Source organism: Salvelinus sp. IW2-2015, linkage group LG27, assembly GCF_002910315.2.
Source record: "Salvelinus sp. IW2-2015 linkage group LG27, ASM291031v2, whole genome shotgun sequence".
Taxonomy (NCBI): domain Eukaryota; kingdom Metazoa; phylum Chordata; class Actinopteri; order Salmoniformes; family Salmonidae; genus Salvelinus; species Salvelinus sp. IW2-2015.
In genome coordinates this window covers 30,366,806-30,386,915 of record NC_036867.1, presented here as the reverse complement: position 1 = coordinate 30,386,915, position 20,110 = coordinate 30,366,806, and the positions used below count along the sequence as shown (strand labels likewise).

The 20,110-nt window shown below is 41.7% G+C and overlaps 1 protein-coding gene across 1 annotated transcript in view; it reads left to right on the top strand.

The window, feature by feature from the left end:
• The first annotated feature begins 993 nt into the window (after positions 1 to 993).
• LOC111953416 (alpha-1,6-mannosylglycoprotein 6-beta-N-acetylglucosaminyltransferase A-like) overlaps positions 994 to 20,110 on the top strand; it is a 103,478-nt gene continuing 84,361 nt past the window's right edge. Inside the window, exons 1-2 of the mRNA XM_023972668.2 lie at positions 994 to 1,184; positions 19,431 to 19,897. Of these exons, the coding sequence (XP_023828436.1) occupies positions 19,657 to 19,897 (241 nt within the window). The 5' untranslated portion in view covers positions 994 to 1,184; positions 19,431 to 19,656. The remainder of the gene's footprint in view (positions 1,185 to 19,430; positions 19,898 to 20,110) is intronic.

The following is a 20,110-nucleotide window of genomic DNA, read 5'->3' as shown; positions in this document are numbered from 1 at the left end:
TGGATTAGATAAGAGAGTAGGCCAGGAATGTTGCTGTGTTTTGGCAGGAAAACATCAAATTTGTGTTTATTAATATAATATAATATATTGAACTCTTTTCACTGTTAATATTCTTAAGTGGGCAGAGCCAATCGTGAATGTTGTTGTTTGTGATAGACTGCTATCAAATCATAATCATTCAAGTCAATGCACTAATTTAAAGGCTGGACAAGTAATCTACAAACCTATAGCCTATTATCAACCAGGTGAAGGTAAAGGGGGATAGGTGTGCCATTTCACATCCTGTTATTAAAAAACCTTTCCCTCACATGTTCAAATTCATGTCCCCATAATATTGGCATAATAAACTGTTCTGTGGATACCCTCTAGTGGGCCTCTCAGAACAACAGTTTTGATTTCTTTAAACTCTATCAGCCAAAATAGATGATCATTTCTGAATCAAGCAATGCACCCAATGTAGCACCCAATGTYGCGCCCAGTGTGTGACAGAAGTGTGAAGTGAACGACGGTGACTAACGCTTACTTTCAGTATACAAAAGGCCAGCAGATGGCAGCAATCACTAAGCTTGTCTTTTTTCCTCTGTTCACCTTTTTAAGGGAGAATGGTGATTTTGTTGTCATATGACACTACGCAGCCTTGGGATTGGGCTGCTGTGTAGATTCAGCTACTTATAATGAACATATCATGAAAGCAAGAACTGAAAATAATATATCGTTTCAGTTATCATGGAATTATTGACCACATAAATAGTTTATGCATATCGTTTTCCCCTATTTGTGATCTCTTTAGGCCCACAATTCCTTGCATGACACATGCAATTGGTACATAATCGCGTGTATGGTGTATGCGAAATATAAAATAAACATGGCTCTAAATATGAATAAAATTGCACCGATGTAACATGTAATACAATGTATGCTTATCATTTCCTCATAAAGGTAAATATTGCTCTCTTTTTTCCCAGGAGATGTCAACATTCAGAGGATCCCTAAATAGCCTTTGCGTTAGGACAAGGTGCTAGAAGTGGCAGAGCGAAAGAAAAGGCTCGAGCGCTAGAGCGGAAAATCATAGCAAGCTACAGTAACTGTCCATTCATACGGAGACTTGTAGCATCTGTCATCATATCAGTATAAAACAAAACCTGAGCCCTGAAGTCAATTTGGAGCACTCTACTATCCGAAAGGTAAGCTGTAATATGATTTCACAACATAGCATTTTCATTGCAGAGACGCAGTATTCTCCCAATCGTACTACGAGCGACTTGTTACTGCGGTTAGAAGTGCTGCTCAATGACGGAAAGATGACCAAAAAGCCAGACTCATACCTAGCTAGCTATTTCAGTTTGTTCGCGTTTCATGTCATATCTCTCGTTAACAGCCATTACAGTAATGTTATTGTTAGTTCCCTGAGTAGCAAGTTAGCTAGCTAACGTTAGTTGGCTAGCCGAGAAACTACTGCATGTGACAGCTAGCGCGAGCTAGTAAAGAATCGCATACCGCAGCACTAATAATCAATCTGACCTGCCATAACAATACAATGGTTAGCTTGTCAGCGAGTCAGCTAACCTGGTTGTTTAAAACCGTTGAAATGCAAACATACTGGCTTCCTTGCTAACCCTAAAAACATAGTGTCTAGTTATGAACAGGGCTACTTCCTTTCTTGCTAAAATTGTCTGTTGTCGATTATATCAGTGCGCGGTCAGACGAGAGTAGCTAGCTAGCCATGTTATAGGCTACCTGTCATTGACAGTTATTGCAGCAACAATAACAAACCAGCCAGTGCAGGTTTTGTTGTCAACAGATGTCTTTTGTTTCATGATGATACAGAATTATAGCTCTGGTTGCATTGATTTAATAATAATAATAATAGCTAACATTCTTTTGAATTCGATCCGTGGCTTGATATGATAGAAGGGACACTACTGGCTATGTCGCTACAATTGCTGTTTAAAATGTTTCTAGCTAGAGGTGTTAACCTTTTTCCCCCCCAATCGAATGAGTATGGATAATCTGTACGAATCTAAAATGCATGGCTCCGGTTGACACTGCATGGTATTGCCTCGTTTTAGGAGTTGTAGCTCCCACCTGTCATTAAAACAACAATCTATATCTCAATTTGTTATGTACAGCCTATATCTTTTGATGGTCTTTTGACTATCTATATTTGGATAATTTGCAGTCTTTAAAAAAAAAAATTGTACATAAAGCAATGTTACATTTTCACATTTGTAGTTATATTGTAGTATCAATGAAAATATTTTGTGAACATGGTCAGATGTGAGGTGTCCTTTGTGGATAAGTATGAAAACACTTTCCACTATGAGAGCTAGCTCACTATGCGTTCCTAACTTCCTATAGTTCAGTGATTGGGTTGCTCAATACTGCCTTGGCTGCAATCCTCTGAGTAGATCTGAAAGAGTGCTTCTCTTACAACCCAGGAGATTTATTCAAACACCCAGAAATCCCCTTGGAAACAGTCCAGTGTACTCTGTAATTACAAACGTAGTCCACATTCTCTACAGTATACTCTAAGGAATGTGGCTCAGCTACAGGTAAAGTTATGGTTGGTGCCATGCAAACATAAAACATTCAGCTTTTGATGTTTAGRATCTTCTATTGGAGGTTGGCTCTTTCTTATCCCCTTGGTAATGAAGACGTTTGATTAAGATGGAGGGCAGACTGGCAGGTTTAATTGAGCTGATATTGGGTTTCTGATTCTGTTCACCTCACTGCTTAGCTTATTATCCTGACTATCAAACGGGCATTGGGACTGCAGTTAGCAGAGGTGAGCCGCTGGCTTGCTTGCCTTTTATAAAGAGCTCTGTCAAGTGCCTTCGCTGCAGCTCTTGGGGAGTATAAATCTGCTTGAAAGGAGCTTTGCTCCAGTGGCATGCTTTGCTGCTGGCAAGATAAATCGTTGGTACCCCATCATTGGGCAAGGCTGGAGGTGATGGAGGGATGGGACGGAGGTGGGATTGTTGATGGTTTCTCCCAGAGCTGCGGAACACTAAGTCTCTCTGATTAAAGGGGTCCTGCTCCTCACGGCCTGTACATAATACACACACACCACTGCCCCCCCTCTTTGTGCCACCAACTCACTGTGGTCACTGTGTTCAGCTCGAACTGACTTAGGCTAACACCGCAGTATAGCCTAATACAATCACCTTCTGTTTAAATGGTTGGGAAAATCCAAAGCTTCAGATTTTTTTAAGCCTCTGGTTTTCCTTAAAAATGTCACATCACTAGAGAATTCTGTATTGAGACGTAGGCTAATATTCACTTCGAACGTGTTAGTATTTGTAGAGGTATTGAAGATTGCCTCACCTTGGTGCTTGTTTTTGTATCAAAGAGATGAGCTGTTAATGATTCCTTTGAAGTACAAGGTAGAGCTTGTAATTAGGCCTTTCATCACTTGATTAGGCTGTAGATTGAATCATATGTATCTCACTTTGTCAAGGCATATGGAAAAGCTTGGGCTAAATATACAGCAGTCAGTATTTTAACACGGGCTTGTATACTACACAACTTTCTATTAAAAGCAAATAGTTGCTTTGTTCAGCTTAGCCATGGAGGAACACTTGGGACTGGATTTAATGCCTTCAATAGCACTGTTTATACCATATAAATAACCTAGTCATTCTACGTGGTCTTTGTTTATACAACATTGCAGATATCGCTCCGTCATTTCCTGGTTGCAAAAATTTGAATAGTTCCCCTAATTTCAGTTTATGTGACAAAACAAGCAACTATAGTGTAGAGCCCTCAAACTCAACTCTGGCCCTCAAAGCCAGTTACACTGCTTTCTTCCATTGTTCGCCTCTAATCAGGGACTGATTTAGACCTGGCACACCAGGTGGGTGCAATTAATTATCAGGTAGAACAGAAGGGTAAAAGTTGAATACCCCTAGTGTAGAGAATCATTGTACCATCTAAACCGCTGTGAAATATCTCTTCCCATAACTACAAATATTGCATTTTCCTCTGTTTTGAAAGTAAAAGACTCAAAAACTAGACTTAATAACGGGATGCATTGATATAGCGCACATATAACAGATCTACCGCTTCTTAGACTTGCTTTCAATGACAATTACAGATCTATAACTCACATTTCTTTGTGAATTTGGTTAGGTCACACAAAAAGTGATATATTGCAGCTTTAAGGAAGTCTACCTCCTGTGTTACAGGATGTGCTGCAGGACCGTTCAATACTTTATAGGTTTTCATGACATTCTGCTCCAGTCAAATGATTAATGTCCTAGCATCCATACTGAGATCTAATGACACCCGGGATAAAGTGCTCTTCTGCTCTGGTGGATTTCAAGCACAATCAGCAGACCAGGATATTAGCTGCTTTCTGAATCTCTGGGGATGAAGGGGGATGTATTGCTATGATTTAGTTAAATGGTCACTTGTTGCTACGCTCGTCCTGATTAGGTTATTCCTTACATACAGACAAACAGTCCTGTGGCTATTACAGATAATCTTTATATATAATTAACCTATCTTTCCAACGGCTGTGTTGGTTAAACTGATAGGCCTAACTTTTTGTAATCTGAAAGCCAAAAGTCCACAAACAAAGGTTCCTCTGCGAAAAATAAAGTCAGTCTCAATTGTAACTATGATCTTAATACATAATGAATTCATGTTTCTGAGTATTGTTTTCTTCATCAATGTTGTTTTTGAGATGAGACACTTGCTTGGGAAAGCTTGACTGTGAAAATGAGTGCTTTACTGTACCTACTAGTCCTGACAGTTTTACTGCCGCTTGACCTGAACGGGTATTTGTGGGTTTGGGGTTAAGATGATCACTGTCTAATACAGTATCCCAATCAGTTTAACCGCTCGGCTCTCCATAGGCTTACAGGAGTGAGCAGCAGAGTCGGTCAAGAAACCAGAGCCCAAGCGGGTGTCTGAAATGTGCCTACCCTAGGAGAGCGGCCGAGAGGAAACCATGTTTGATTTACTGTGCGCTGCAGTGCAGTCAACTGCCTCTTTATTCAGAGGAGGTGAATTGAACAGAAACGCTTTGTTGGTACGCAACACACAGTAAGGGGTAAACAACCCACACAACTCTAACTCTGTGTTGGTGTGTAGGGTTGGGGCGATGTCAACATTTGTCCTATTGTGATTATGTACCCATAAAACATTGATATACAATGCTATTGCCTCTAGTTTGAGGCAATAGCATCGTATATCACATTAGAGTGTCTAGTTTGAGAAACACACGCCTCACAAGTCCTCAACTGGCAGCTTCATTAAATAGTACTCGCAAAACACCAGCCTCAACGTCAACAGTGAAGAGGCGACTCTGCGATGCTGGCCTTCTAGGCAGAGTTGCAAAGAAAAAGCCAGATCTCAGACGGGCCAATAAAAAGAAAAGGTACGATGGGCAAAAGAACACAGACACTGTACCTCCTAGAAGGCCAGCATCCCGGGGTTGCCTCTTCACTGTTGACGTTGAGACTGGTGTTTTGCGGGGACTATTTAATGAAGCTGCCAGTTGAGGACTTTTGAGGCGTCTGTTTCTCAAACTAGACACTCTAATGTACTTGTCCTCTTGCTCAGTTGTTCACAGGGGCCTCCCACTCTTTCTATTCTGGTTAGAGCCAGTTTGCGCTGTTCTGTGAAGGGAGTAGTACACAGCATTGTACAAGATGTTCAGTTTCTTGGCAAGCCTTCATTTCTCAGAACAAGAATAGACTGACGAGTTTCAGAAGAAAGCCTTTGTTTCTGGCCATTTTGAGCCTGTAATCGAACCCACGAATGCTGATGCTCCAGATACTCAACTAGTCTAAAGAAGGCCAGTTTTATTGGTTCTTTAATTAGCACAACAGTTTTCAGCTGTGCTAACATCATTGCAAAAGGGTTTTCTAATGATCAATTAGCCTTTTAAAATGATAAACTTGGATTAGCTAACACAATGTGCCATTGGAACACATGAGTGGTGGTTACTGATAATGGGCCTCCGTACGCCTATGTAGATATTCCATTAAAAAATCTGCCGTTTCCAGCTACAATAGTCATTTACAACATTAACAATGTCTACACTGTATGTCGGATCAATTTGATGTTATTTTAATGGACAACAAACAACAAGGACATTTCTAAGTGACCCTAAACTTTTGAACGGTAGTGTGTGTGTCCCGGACTGTGGTGCTGTGTTGAGCCAGGCATGGGCAAGAGGCCAGTGGCTGCCCGGTGGCAGGATGGTGGTGCCCACTCTGCTGGCAGGCTGTGGCCAGCAGCCCTGCCTGGCTGTGGCCAGCAGCCCTGCCTGGCTGGTGAGGTGACCTTCACAGATTGGTCATGGTGCTGCGCCCCCCTGCGTCACGTGTGTGTGGTGCCAACCGCTTGAGAGCAGAGACTGCTGGGAAATGGTAGCTCAGCCGATGAAGGGGAGGTCAGGTGGGAACTGGAGCTTATTCAGTGTGGTACAATGATAAGCCTAGCACTTCGCAGGTAGAAATGCAGGCCTAATGACTAGAGCTGACGAATAGGCCTATGCCTTATTCTACATGACAGATACTCATGGCCGTTCTACACCAGTGTATTTCTATCTGAATGATCTGTAACTGCACTCTCTTTCTGAGGAAATGGAGATATCTCTCACTCGCCCTCTCACTCAGCACCACCGCTGTCATGTTAAGCTCAGCGTGGGTGTCCGGGAACAGCCTGTTTTGATTGTCTCACTGATCACGCTCAGTATTAAGTTACCCATCCCGTGCCATAGTGTTGCCGTGCCATAGTGTTGCTACAAAGGACACAATGCAGTTGCCTGGTTAAACCAGACTGAAGTTAAATACGCAGTAGCTTTTCTGGTCGTAGAGTTGTTTGCTACAACACCTTGCTGAAACAAGAAGCAGCAAAGTTTCATAACTTTGTAAAAAGTTAACGTTACCGATGAAACAGACTCAACAGCACTTGTCATCTTTTTGAATGCCCGGTCATACTGTCTTCAGTCAGATGTTCGTTCCACAACACAAAATTATAAACTGGATAGTTTTTCCTCCTCTCGTCTCTCCTTATATTGGCTGTTAAATGTAAACCAGGCTTTCTTTTACTTTGCTGCTTTTGGGTAAAGTTTGTCGACTTCATTATGAAGTGTATACACTACCGGTCTAAAGTTTTAGAACACCTACTCATTCAAGGGTTTTTCTTTATTTTGACTATTTTCTACATTGTAGAATAATACTGAAGACGTATTCAGTCCATGTGTGTTCATAGTTTTGATGTTTTCACTATTATTATACAATGTAGAAAAAAGTAAAAAATAAAGAAAAACCCTTGAATAGGTGTTCCGAAACTTTTGACAAGTAGTGTATATTTTTTTTTTCATGACTGTCTATATCCATATTCGTCAATTACACTATTATACTAAAACTGTCACATCCCTAGGCCTACAGTACATGATGATAAGATATTTTGTCCAAAGAATAAACTGATTCAATTGATATAAAGACTAGAGAGACTAACTGATAAATCGGTTCCACAGAATAAATCGGCGATATTATGTACATAAAATACACATACAGTTGATGTCGGAAGTTTACATCAAGTTTACAAGTTTACAGAGCTGGTGTAACTGAGTCAGGTTTGTAGGCCTCCTTGCTCGCACACGCTTTTTCAGTTCTGCCCACACATTTTCTATAGGATTGAGGTCAGGGCTTTGTGATGGCCACTCCAATACAAATCAAATCAAGTTTATTTTATATAGCCCTTCGTACATCAGCTAATATCTCGAAGTGCTGTACAGACACCCAGCCTAAAACCCCAAACAGCAAGCAATGCAGGTGTAGAAGCAATTTTTGGGAATTTTCCAATACCTTTACTTTGTTTTCCTCAAGCCATTTTGCCACAACTTTGGAAGTATGCTTGGGGTCATTGTCCATTTGGAAGACCCATTTGCAACCAAGCTTTAACTTCCTGACTGATGTCTGGAGATGTTGCTTCAATATATCCACATAATTCTCCTCCCTCATGATGCCATCTATTTTGTGAAGTGCACCAGACCCTCCTGCAGCAAAGCACCCCCACAACATGATGTTGCCACACCCGTGCTTCACAGTTGGTATGTTTTACTTTGGCTTGCAAGCCTCCCCCTTTTTCCTCCAAACACAACGATGGTCATTATGGCCAAACAGTTCTATTTTTGTTTCATCAGACCAGAGGACATTTCTCAAAAACTACGATCTTTGTCACCATGTGCAGTTGCAAACCATAGTCTGGCTTTTTTATGGTGGTTTTGGAGCAGTGGCTTCTTCCTTGCTGAGCGGCCTTTCAGGTAATGTCGAAATAGGACTAGTTTAACTGTGGCTATAGATACTTTTGTACCTGTTTCCTCCAGCATCTTCACAAGGTCCTTTGCTGTTGTTCTGGGATTGATTTGCACTTTTCACACCAAAGTACGCTCATCTCTAGGAGACAGAACGCGTCTCTTTCCTGAGGGGTATGACGGCTGTGTGGTCCCATGGTGTTTGTACAGATGAACGCGGTACCTTCATGTGTTTGGAAATTGCTCCCAAGAATGAACCAGGCTTGTGGAGGTCTATAATTTTTTTTCTTCGGTCTTTGCTGATTTCTTTTGATTTTCCCATGATGTCAAGCAAAGGGGCACTGAGTTTGAAGGTAGGCCTTGAAATACATCCACAGGTACACCTCCAATTGACTCAAATTATGTCAATAAGCCTATCAGAAGCTTCTAAAGCCATGACATAATTTTTGGGAATTTTCCAAGCTGTTTAAGGCACAGGTAACTTAGTGTATGTAATTGACTCACTTGAATTGTGATACAATGAATTATAAGTGAAATAATCTGTCTGTAAACAATTGTTGGGAAAATTACTTGTGTCATGCACACAGTAGATGTCCTAACCGACTTGCCAAACTATAGTTTGTTAACAAGAAATGTGTGGAGTAGTTGAAAAATGAGTTTTAATGACTCCAACCTAAGTGTATGTAAACTTCCGACTTCAACTATATGTCTGCTCATTTGCGGTCCACATTTATTTTTACATCATTCAGGCCTAGGTCACAACGTGAGAGATGGTAGTAATGATTGTTTGACAGTGATTAGCTTGCCACAGCCAGCATATTTGAATAAGTAAATAATCAAAAGTACACTTTACCAAGCAAGCAGCCCTGTCCTCATCACATTCTTAACATTAGCTGGCTAGTTAGCCAGCCAGCAAGGTAGTTAGCCAGCAAGGTAGCTAGCTGTCTGTGCTACTTATGTGCTAACACGACTGGTGCCAAAGTGAACACTTGTCCTTGATACAAAAATAAGCCTGTTACTGTCTGGGTCTATTATGTTAGCTAGTGGGCTTAGTTAGTTTTCCGCAATCTGCAAAAAACAAGAGTTGGCACAGATCTGTCATTTAGGCCACGTGCTTGTATTTATGATGCGATAAGTAGATAACGCTTGCTAGCTAGCTATATTGGAACGTGTGACTAAAACCAGTGCGGTAAGCATTTGCCTGCATAAACGTTTTTAGTCATTAGCACATGCCATTTGCAGTTGAAATGTATAGCCAATACATTTTGTATTGAGAATCAGTGTAATGTACATATGTTTTCTGTAAGAAATTATTGTTGTAAGGAACAGCTAGCTTATGGTCAGTGGATATCCTGTAAACCAGTGGTTCCCAACCTATTTCAGTTATTGTACCACCAATTGCATTTTACTCTGCCTGGAGTACCTCTGAAGTACCCCCTCATGTGCATTTTACCAGTAGGCCTATGGTATCATGAGTCTTCTCAAGTACCCCCTGTGGATAGGCCAAGTACCCCCAGGGGTCCTAGTACCCCTGGTTGGGAACCACTGCTGTAAACCACAGATAAAATGTACATTTTTATAATTAGTTAAGAAATAATAATTTTGAATATCTTTTGGAGCACAATTTGTGTATAAAAAAAAAAGGTCTGTTTTTCATTCCATTTCTAAAAAGCGATATATTGGCAGATTTATCAGTAATCGGTGACTTTTGCCTCCCTAAAATCGGTATCGGACCCAAAATCCCTTATCGGTAGATTTCTAGTAAAGACCAGCAGAACTGCATTCTTGTGTAAAGAAATCTTCAGAATGACAATGCAAAATACAATGTGTTAATAAAAGCCAATCCGAGGTGTTGTTGGGCAGAGTATTGTGTGCCGTTCACACCAGTAAGGTATGGCCATTTGTCTGGACTGGAGCTGGGAATTAATAACTGAATGGAGGCCCTGCCGAGTGTGAAGAAGTAGCCTATTAAGATGCACAGTCACACTCGTCTCCATGACAGCATGGCCATCATCAGTTTCACGTATCCATTACCTCAGAATGCTGCCTGGACGCTTCAAGGGCTGTGTGAAGGGACATACCAGTGCCCACTTGAGGCTATAGTCCTACAGTTTAAAAGTGTTAGGGAATGTCATTCCTGTGTTTTAGCTTTGGCCAAATCAAGAGTTTGCACCTGTAAATGTTGGATTGGACATTTCTTAAGTCACGTGATTGACTATTATTTTTAGGTGGGAAATGTAGCCTAGGTTTTTTAAAATTCTGATCCATTATCGATGTAGCATATCTATTCACATATCTCACTGCTTTTGTTCAGCTTCTGCAACATGTGAGGGGGAAAAGGCTCTTAAAGAACATTATTCCATTTCAGTAGGCTGCTGCCTCTTTCAGACTCTGAGCAATGCAGTGGAATTAATCTAGAGATCCTCGGCCTGGTTTCCCTTCCCGTATGGAATATTCTCCCCCCCCAGTCTGATATGGGCTATTTTGAGCTCCCATCACAAATCCTAAGGATATGGACAAAGCCTTAGCAGCCTGCAATGTATGGCCATCTAGCTCAGTCTTCAGGAGGCACGGTGAGGGTCAAGGCTGTGGATGGATTTATCAGTGGGAGGTAGTCTGATTTTGATGACTATCGTGGCTTTTTGGGAGTTATAATATTAAAATTATGTTTTGATTATGTTTTTTTCAGACCTTTATGTTGTATGGTCAGGTATGATGATTGGGAGCACACAGACTACTAGTCTAGAGCTTTCTGAAAAAACTAGGGTATTGACGTAGCCCATAGGCTTCAGGTAGCCTATTGTTTATACGCCTAGCTATGTGAGCACACAGTATTTTGTGATCTGACAACTGTATAAGCCTAAACATAATCACATCTGTTAGCAGCAGTTGGGATTCTCAGCCCTTCTAGAGATAAATTGAGTGTGTGTGTGTGGGTTCCAGCCATTAAAACAACAATTCAGCAATTTGTATGTCACCCACTCCAACGGTCGTGGTGGTATTGTATTTTGTGAAACCGAAGTTGGCCATCAGCACGCAGGGTTTCATAGGCGCTGTTGAGAGCCAGAAGGCACCCTGCCAACCAAATAAAGGTCCTGAATTAGAAACCCGAGAAATCGGTCTGTACTCTGTAACGCTTTCCTTCTAAAGAACAGGGAGACGTTGTGACAAAAGTCAACGAGCACTTTGGGGGTTTCTGTTAAGAGTTTCAGGGTCTTGTGAAGGCCACAAGCACATCATTTAGGCCACAAGCACATCATAGAAAAAGTTTTGCAACAGAACACAAATGTCTTATTGGGCAAGTTCAGAAAGTAGCGACCTCTCCGTTTTGGGTCATCATGCCTATTGAACAAGAGCCAGTTCTATGTTTACACAGGGTCACGTCTGTAGTTTATTTTATTTATTTTTTATTTTTCCAGGTAAGTTGACTGAGAACACGTTCTCATTTACAGCAATGACCTGGGGAATAGTTACAGGGGAGAGGAGGGGGATGAATGAGCCAATTGTAAACTGGGGATTATTAGGTGATCATGATGGTTTTGAGGGCCAGATTGGGAATTTAGCCAGGACACCGGGGTTAACACTAGAGGTTGACCGATTATTCGGAATAATTAGGGCCGATTTTCAAGTTTTCATAACAATCGTAAATCGGTATTTTTGGGCGCCGATTTTTATTTATTTTTATATYTACCTTTATTTAACTAGGCAAGTCAGTTAAGAACACATTCTTATTTTCAAGGACGACCTAGGAACGGTGGGTTAACTGCCTCGTTCAGGGGCAGAACGACAGATTTTCACCTTGTCAGCTCGGGGGAACCAATCTTGCAACCTTAGTTAACTAGTCCAACGCAATAACGACCTGCCTCTCTCTCGTTGCACTCCACAAGAAGACTGCCTGTTACGCGAATGCAGTAAGCCAAGGTAAGTTGCTAGCTAGCATTAAACTTATCTTATAAAAACAATCAATCATAATCACTAGTTAACTACACATGGTTGATGATATTACTAGATATTATCTAGCGTGTCCTGCGTTGCATATAATCTGACTGAGCATACAAGTATCTAAATATCTGACTGAGCGGTGGTAGGCAGAAGCAGGCGCGTAAACATTCATTCAAACAGCACTTTCGTGCGTTTTGCCAGCAGCTCTTCGTTGTGCGTCAAGCATTGCGCTGTTTATGACTTCAAGCCTATCAACTCCCGAGATGAGGCTGGTGTAACCGAAGTGAAATGGCTAGCTAGTTAGCGCGCGCTAATAGCGTTTCAAACGTCACTCGCTCTGAGCCTTCTAGTAGTTGTTCCCCTTGCTRTGCATGGGTAACGCTGCTTCGATGGTGGCTGTTGTCGTTGTGTTGCTGGTTCGAGCCCAGGGAGGAGCGAGGAGAGGGACGGAAGCTATACTGTTACACTGGCAATACTAAAGTGCCTATAAGAACATCTAATAGTCAACGGTTAATGAAATACAAATGGTATAGAGGGAAATAGTCCTATAATTCTATAATAACTACAACCTAAAACTTCTTACCTGGGAATATAAAGACTCGTGTTAAAAGGAACCACCAGCTTTCATATGTTCTCATGTTCTGAGCAAGGAACTGAAACGTTAGCTTTCTTACATAGCACATATTGCACTTTTACTTTCTTCTCCAACACTTTGTTTTTGCATTATTTAAACCAAATTTAACATGTTTCATTATTTACTTGAGGCTAAATTGATTTTATTGATGTATTATATTAAGTTAAAATAAAAGTGTTCATTCAGTATTGTTGTAATTGTCATTACAAATATWTWTTTTTTTWAATCGTCCGATTAATCAGTATCGGCTTTTTTGGTCCTCCAATAATCTGTATCGGTATCGGCGTTGAAAAATCATAATCGGTTGACCTCTAGTTAACACCCCTACTCTTACGATAAGTGCCATGGGATCTTTAATGACCTCAGAGAGTCAGGACACCCGTTTTAACGTCCCATCCGAAAGACAGCACCCTACACAGGGCAGTGTCCCCAATCACTGCCCTGGGGCATTGGGATATTTTTTAGACCAGAGGAAAGAGTGCCTCCTACTGGCCCTCCAACACCACTTCCAGCAGCATCTGGTTTACCATCCAGGGACTGACCAAGACCAACCCTGCTTAGCTTCAGAAGCAAGCCAGCAGTGGTATGCAGGGTGGTATGCTGCTGACATTAGTCAGCAGTGACTACAGTAGTGACCCCCAACCCTTCTCCTTATCGGCGGAGAATGGCAACTCCTAACTCAGTCTCACAGAACCCAGACCTGTGAGAGACAGTCGATGTTATCAGTGCAGCAGATTGCAGAGTGCTGAAGTAGGTTTGAGAATTTAAAGCGCAGTGCAGAGATTTTGWWTTTCAAGCCCGAAGGCTTCATTTCTTTTGCACTGTATCACATTCGAGATGATCAAAGTGCAGCATAGGTGTTAGCAGAAGAAAAAGATTGACTTGGCTACATTTGAATTTAATTGAATAATTTAACTTTTTCCTTATCCCATCCTTCATGACTTGTTAAATGGTCTTGATAGTCTCAAAACGGGTGACAATGGCAACACGGACGTAGAAGTTTTCAATAGAAAAAGTCCATATATTTGTTAGGGGTGGTACGCCTAAATATCCAAGGAACACTGGCACATAACGGTGTTGAGATTCTGTCCAGAAGTATTGCGCTGCCTGTGAAGTTTCACTGCTGGAGGAAAGACTGCTCATGTATTGCAGCGCTGAACAATATTCCCAGGGATCATTTGGAAGGGGAAGAGGGCCTTTTATTATCCTGCCTTTGTGTTGCATGTGACGGTGCTATCTAGAAGAAAAAGAAACGCACACCTATTTAGGCGAGGTGCTGGCTAGCGGAGTAGAAAACTTAAAAATAAAGGAGAGCCGCACACTCTAGGAGCTCAGATGCAAAAATATTTAATTTACCAACGTTTCGACAGGCAAGCTGTCTTCATCAGGGTACAATCACAGACACTGCGGGATGACTCGTTTATATATAGTGTCAAGACACACAGGTGTCTGTAATCATGGCCAAGAGTGGCCTAATATCATTGGTTAATTTCTCAGTCAGTTCTCCACTGCCTCATCCCTGGGCCTGTATTCATAAAGCATCTCAGAAGTGCTGATTTAGTATAGTTTTGCCTTTTTAATCACAATTAGTAAGAGATGCGTTGTGAATACCGGCCCTAAAGTTTTCATTTTCATTTTATAATATGTCTCGAGGCATTTATATCTTCAAATGTTCTTGCTAATTCGGTGAGCGAGTTCATTAGAAAGTGCATTGACGATGTCGTACCCACAGCAACGATTAAAACATTCCCAAACCAGAAACCGTGGATTGACGGCAGCATTCGCGTGAAACTGAAAGCGCGAACCACTGCTTTTAACCAGGGCAAGGTGACCGGAAACATGACCGAATACAAACAGTGTAGCTATTCTCTCCGCAAGGCAATCAAACAAGCTAAGTCCCAGTACAGAGACAAAATAGAGTCGCAATTCAACAGCTCAGACACAAGAGTTAATGTGGCGGGTCTACAGTCAATCACGGATTACAAAAAGAAAACCAGCCCCGTCGCGGACCAGGATGTCTTCCTCCCAGACAGGCTAAATAACTTTTTTGCTCGCTTTGAGGACAATACAGTGCCACTGACACGGCCGCGCTACCAAAAACCTGCGGGCTCTCCTTCACTGCAGCCGAGGTGAGTAAAAACATTTAAACGTGTTAACCCTCGCAAGGCTGCAGGCCCAGACGGCATTCCCAGCCGGGTCCTCAGAGCATGCGCAGACCAGCTGGACAAACTGAATTGGTCCACCCACACAGACAGCGTTGTGAAGAAGGCGCAGCAGCGCCTCTTCAACCTCAGGAGGCTGAAGAAATCCGGCTTGTCACCAAAAGCACTCACAAACTTCTACAGATGCACAATCGAGAGCATCCTGTCGGGCTGTATCACCGCCTGGTACGGCAACTGCTCCGCCACAACCGTAAGGCTCTCCAGAGGGTAGTGAGGTCTGCACAACGCATCACCGGGGGCAAACTACCTGCCCTCCAGGACACCTACACCACCTGATGTCAGAGGAAGGCCATAAAGATAATCAAGGACAACAACCACCCAAGCCACTGCCTGTTCACCCCGCTATCATCCAGAAGGCGAGGTCAGTACAGGTGCATCAAAAGCAGGGACCGAGAGACTGAAAAACAGCTTCTATCTCAAGGCCATCAGACTGTTAAACAGCCACCACTAACATTTAGCGGCCGCTGCCAAACATACTGACTCAACTCCAGCCACTTTAATAATGGAATTGATGGAAATTATGTAAAAATGTACCACTAGCCACTTTAAACAATGCTACTATAATATAATGTTTACATACCCTACATTACTCATCTCATATGTATATACTGTACTCTATATCATCTACTGCATCTTGCCATCTTTATGTAATCATGTATCAACTAGCCACTTTAAACTATGCCACTTATTTACATACCCTACATTACTCATCTCATATGTATATACTGTACTCTATACCATCTACTGCATCTTGCCTATGCCGTTCTGTACCATCACTCATTCATATATCTTTACACTTGTGTGTATAAGGTAGTAGTTGTAGAATTGTTAGGTTAGATTACTTGTTGGTTATTACTGCATTGTCGGAACTAGAAGCACAAGCATTTCGCTACACTCGCATTAACATCTGCTAACCATGTGTATGTGACAAATAAAATTTGATTTGATTTAATGGAGAAAGACCTTTGGCTATTCGGGAAATGATTTCTTTAACTGCTTCTGAAATTCTTGAGGCCTGTAACTATCTAATCCTCATCAAAGCGTTAAAATCTGATGCTTGTTAATTGACAAAGCTTTGTGGCAACTGATCTGAACAAAAAAATATAAGCAATGTAAGTTTTCCGTCATTTAGAATATCATCAAGCTTATTGGGTCTCTAAAGAACAATTTGAAGCTGTTTCATGCATTATGAAGTCCACTCTTATCATAGTGAGTGTGTTTGTCCCAACATTGAGGTTCAGAAACACGTTATCATATATGTAGCTAGATTGATCTGTTGTTTTTGGAACATGGTTGTGTCTGTCTCAGCTGGCAGCATCACAGGGTGCAAGGAGTCATTACCGTGAGGTAATGTATCTCTGTGGCTGTGTGTGGCTACTCTGTGTTCACTTCCTATAGCTAGCAGGGGGGCTGCATAGCTTAAGTCCTTGGGGGGCACATCCCTGCTGGTTTTGGTACCTTTTAACCAAACTTATTTCAGGAAGATGTGTTCGGTAGGGCATAACGTTGTGGAATGTTCTGATAGAGTGAAGAATCATGTCAGCTCTATTCATGACATTTCTAGATCTGCAATGTTTAGCTTGTTACACCCTGTTCAGCAGAGTGCATGTTGTGCTCTCCAGTAAATCAGTAACATCAATAGATCAAATGGCTTTCTGAGATTAATATTAATACACAGATCATACACATAATGTTAGCTAGCGAGCCAGCCACCTAATGTCAGCTAGCTAGCTAACAGTAAGCTTTAACTTGCAATGAAAACAACTTTCTGACAAAATTAGAAACGTATTATATCTGAAACAACTGTAGCTAGACTCTTACCCATATACATGGATGACCGCTTTACGGCAGACTGCATTAAGACGACCTGTGTCATTTCCGTTTTGTTTGTACAGCTTGCTTGGCCCGTTGTAAAGTCACTCTCTGGTTCATACTGACTGTGTGAAATGCCATAAGAATCATCAGATCTTTCTCCCTCTCTGTCACAATGCCATGGTTGCCCTTAGTTTGAAGATGGAATCCGGAGACGGGTGTTTTATACAACAGCCTTATGTGTTCTCTTTTTGACTCCCTCAGCATTTGCAATCAAACACCAGAGTTGTATTCATCTCCTTATCATACTCTGCTTCAACCAGACATTCCACTGATTTCAAAACTCGGTCAACTTCTTCCGTGACAACAAAACTGTTGATCGCCGTTACACGGCAGACCAATCCGAAACCCATCTCTCGGCATGTCCAGCCCATTCATTATCTCAGCCAATCATGGCTAGCATGAAGGTTCCTGTCTTTTTCTGTGGCTAAACCAACTAGGCTCGTAATTTAACAACTTTATTTGTATTTACAGATGGCATACAAGTTTGTTATTAAGGCAAATGAAAGCTCAAATGTTCAAGAAGACACATTTTGATAAAAAATACAAATAAATGTTAAAATGCCTCTCCTGTGAAGTCGTTACTTGCAACATAAACCTAGTTTCTTTCTCAACAAGCTGACCAATAGAATAGGTCAACTTTTCTACTATTGGGATAGTAAATTGACACAGGCTAGTGATTTTGCTGTTTGTTACTCATCTTGTTGACTGAGGGAAAGTAAATGTGGACAGTTATTCTAACATCTTGAAAGTACACATCATAATTCGGTAAGAAGGAAGCCCTATGTACTACTACTTCTGACTAGGCCTGTGATAACATATGCTTTATTAGAGTGGAGCGATATGGACAAAAATCCATATCACAATAAATTGACTGAATTATCACGATAACGGTAAGTTGAATGACAAATGTATAACATTTGGCCTTTTGGCCTATTTATTGCCTTACCTCCCTTATCCTACCTCATTTGCACATACTGTATATAGACTTTTTATACTATATTATTGACTGTATGTTTGTTTATTCCTATTGTAACTCTGTGTTGTTGTATGTGTCGAACTGCTTTGCTTTATCTTGGCCAGGTCGCAGTTGCAAATGAGAACTTGTTCTCAACTAGCCTACCTGGTTAAATAAAGGTGAAATAAATGTAAAAATGAATGTGCATCAGACACTTTTTTTTTTTAAATTATTTTTATTTTATTTTATTTTTTTTACATTACCCTTAACAAACTACTACTACTTTGAATGTTGTAGCCATTCAATTATCCCATTTATAAAGTACCCTTATTTCATTTCAAACTTTCCATTTCTCTAGTGTAGATTACATATTGTAACTCCATATTAGCAGCCTTATTTCAAACTTTCCATTTCTGTAGTGTAGGCTTACTTATCATCGCTCTCTCTCTCTCCTCTCCTTTCCTCTCCCTCCATTTCTCTCCCTCAACACAGTGCTTTCATTGAAAGGCTTATGAAGGACTTATTATGGTTAGCGAGACTTTTCGGGCACATTACGAAATAGCCTCACCTCTTGGCTGGAGATGATGGGCAAGAAGTATTGCCATTTCACCCAAGAGCGAAACATCCTGTTTTTCTCCATCCTTGAGTGGGCAGGATACTGTTTTTTTATAAACTGTCACTGAAATATTTCCCAACTCCTCATACCTCCACTAAAGTTGACTTGAGGTATATTTGTGTGTCATGGAAAGGTTTCTTGGCCAGTAGTCCTAAGGGTAACCTGCACACTCATTCAGTTTCTTGTAGCCAAGCTATCAACATATCATTTTTGAGAAAATAATTACACAGTAGACCTTAAAGGTTTGAACATAGACAGAGACAACATAAAATAACATTTAGCTTTCTTTAGGATGTTTAACAGAAATGGAAGTTGGCTTAACTCTGAAGAGAGACGGTTGGGTTATATTTCCCTGTGGAGACAATGTGATTATTCACGATTTTCACTTCACGCTGACTGCATCTTTTTTGCATGAGAATCTTAGCAGCACGGATGTGTCAGCTTTGATACAGTTTGTTTGTCTCTCTCCGTATAGTTCTTGGCACACGTTTCAGGGCGCAGTTCTATCTCCTGCTGTTTAATCGAAACAAACTTAAAACAAAGTGGTCAAATTATAGCAGGTTGTTTGTAACGCATTMCAGCAAGGAAAGGAGGTTGTCTATAGTTTGTGTGGTGTGCACTTGTGTTTTTGGATGCAGATGGCAGAGACAAAAAGGGTTATCCATGAGTTCATCTGACTCTGGGTAAGTAGAAAAAGGGCTTAGTTGCCAACATCTCGCACTATCCCTTTAAAAGCTAATCTCGTCAAAGTGTGGCTCTATGCCAAATTATTATAGGGGAAACATTGGATGGCTATAGCTACAGTAGCTAACACCCGCCTTGGAAATGCCCATGTAAATACTACTCCTTTTTTGCTTCTGGAACTGCAGTGTGTGCCTCTAACAGCCTTTCTTATGTCTCCTCCTCTCTGGCAGAATGCAGCTTGGCCAGTCAACCCGGTGGGAGTGACCGATAAGGATGGGCCAAAGAAGCAGAGCCCACTGGTGAGGAGTGGTGGAGAGGCCAAACAGAACCATAGCGACTAAACTACGCCGAGTGCCACCATGCCCCGCCTCCCCTCCTGAACTCTCCTCCGACTCAGTCCCTTCCACTCCCTCTCCCTCACACACAGATACAGTCGAGCTGCGGGTCACGCTCGCTATGGCCTCGGCCTACCTGTGGAAGCTGTCGTCCCAGAAGCTGGGCTTCTTCCTGGTGAGCTTTGGCTTCATCTGGGGCATGATGCTGCTCCACTTCACTATCCAGCAGCGGGCCACGCACGAGAGCAGCACCATGCTGCGACAGCAGATCCTGGAGCTCAGCAAGCGCTACATCAAGGCCCTGGCCGAGGAGAACCAGAGCGTCATGGACGGGCCCTACGTGGGAACCATGACGGCCTATGGTGAATACCGAGCACTGTACAAGTAGTGTTCTCCGTCCTTTGCGCTCTCTTCAAAATAGAATGATTCCACCTTGCAAAGCGGTGGTTGTGAGAACTCAGAATTTGTTAATGGTACACTGGGAATGTTCCATTCATTCACTTGGAATGTTTTATTGAATGGAATTCTGATTTGCCAGTTGTTGGTAGTGCTGCAATATTTGATCAACCTTATTT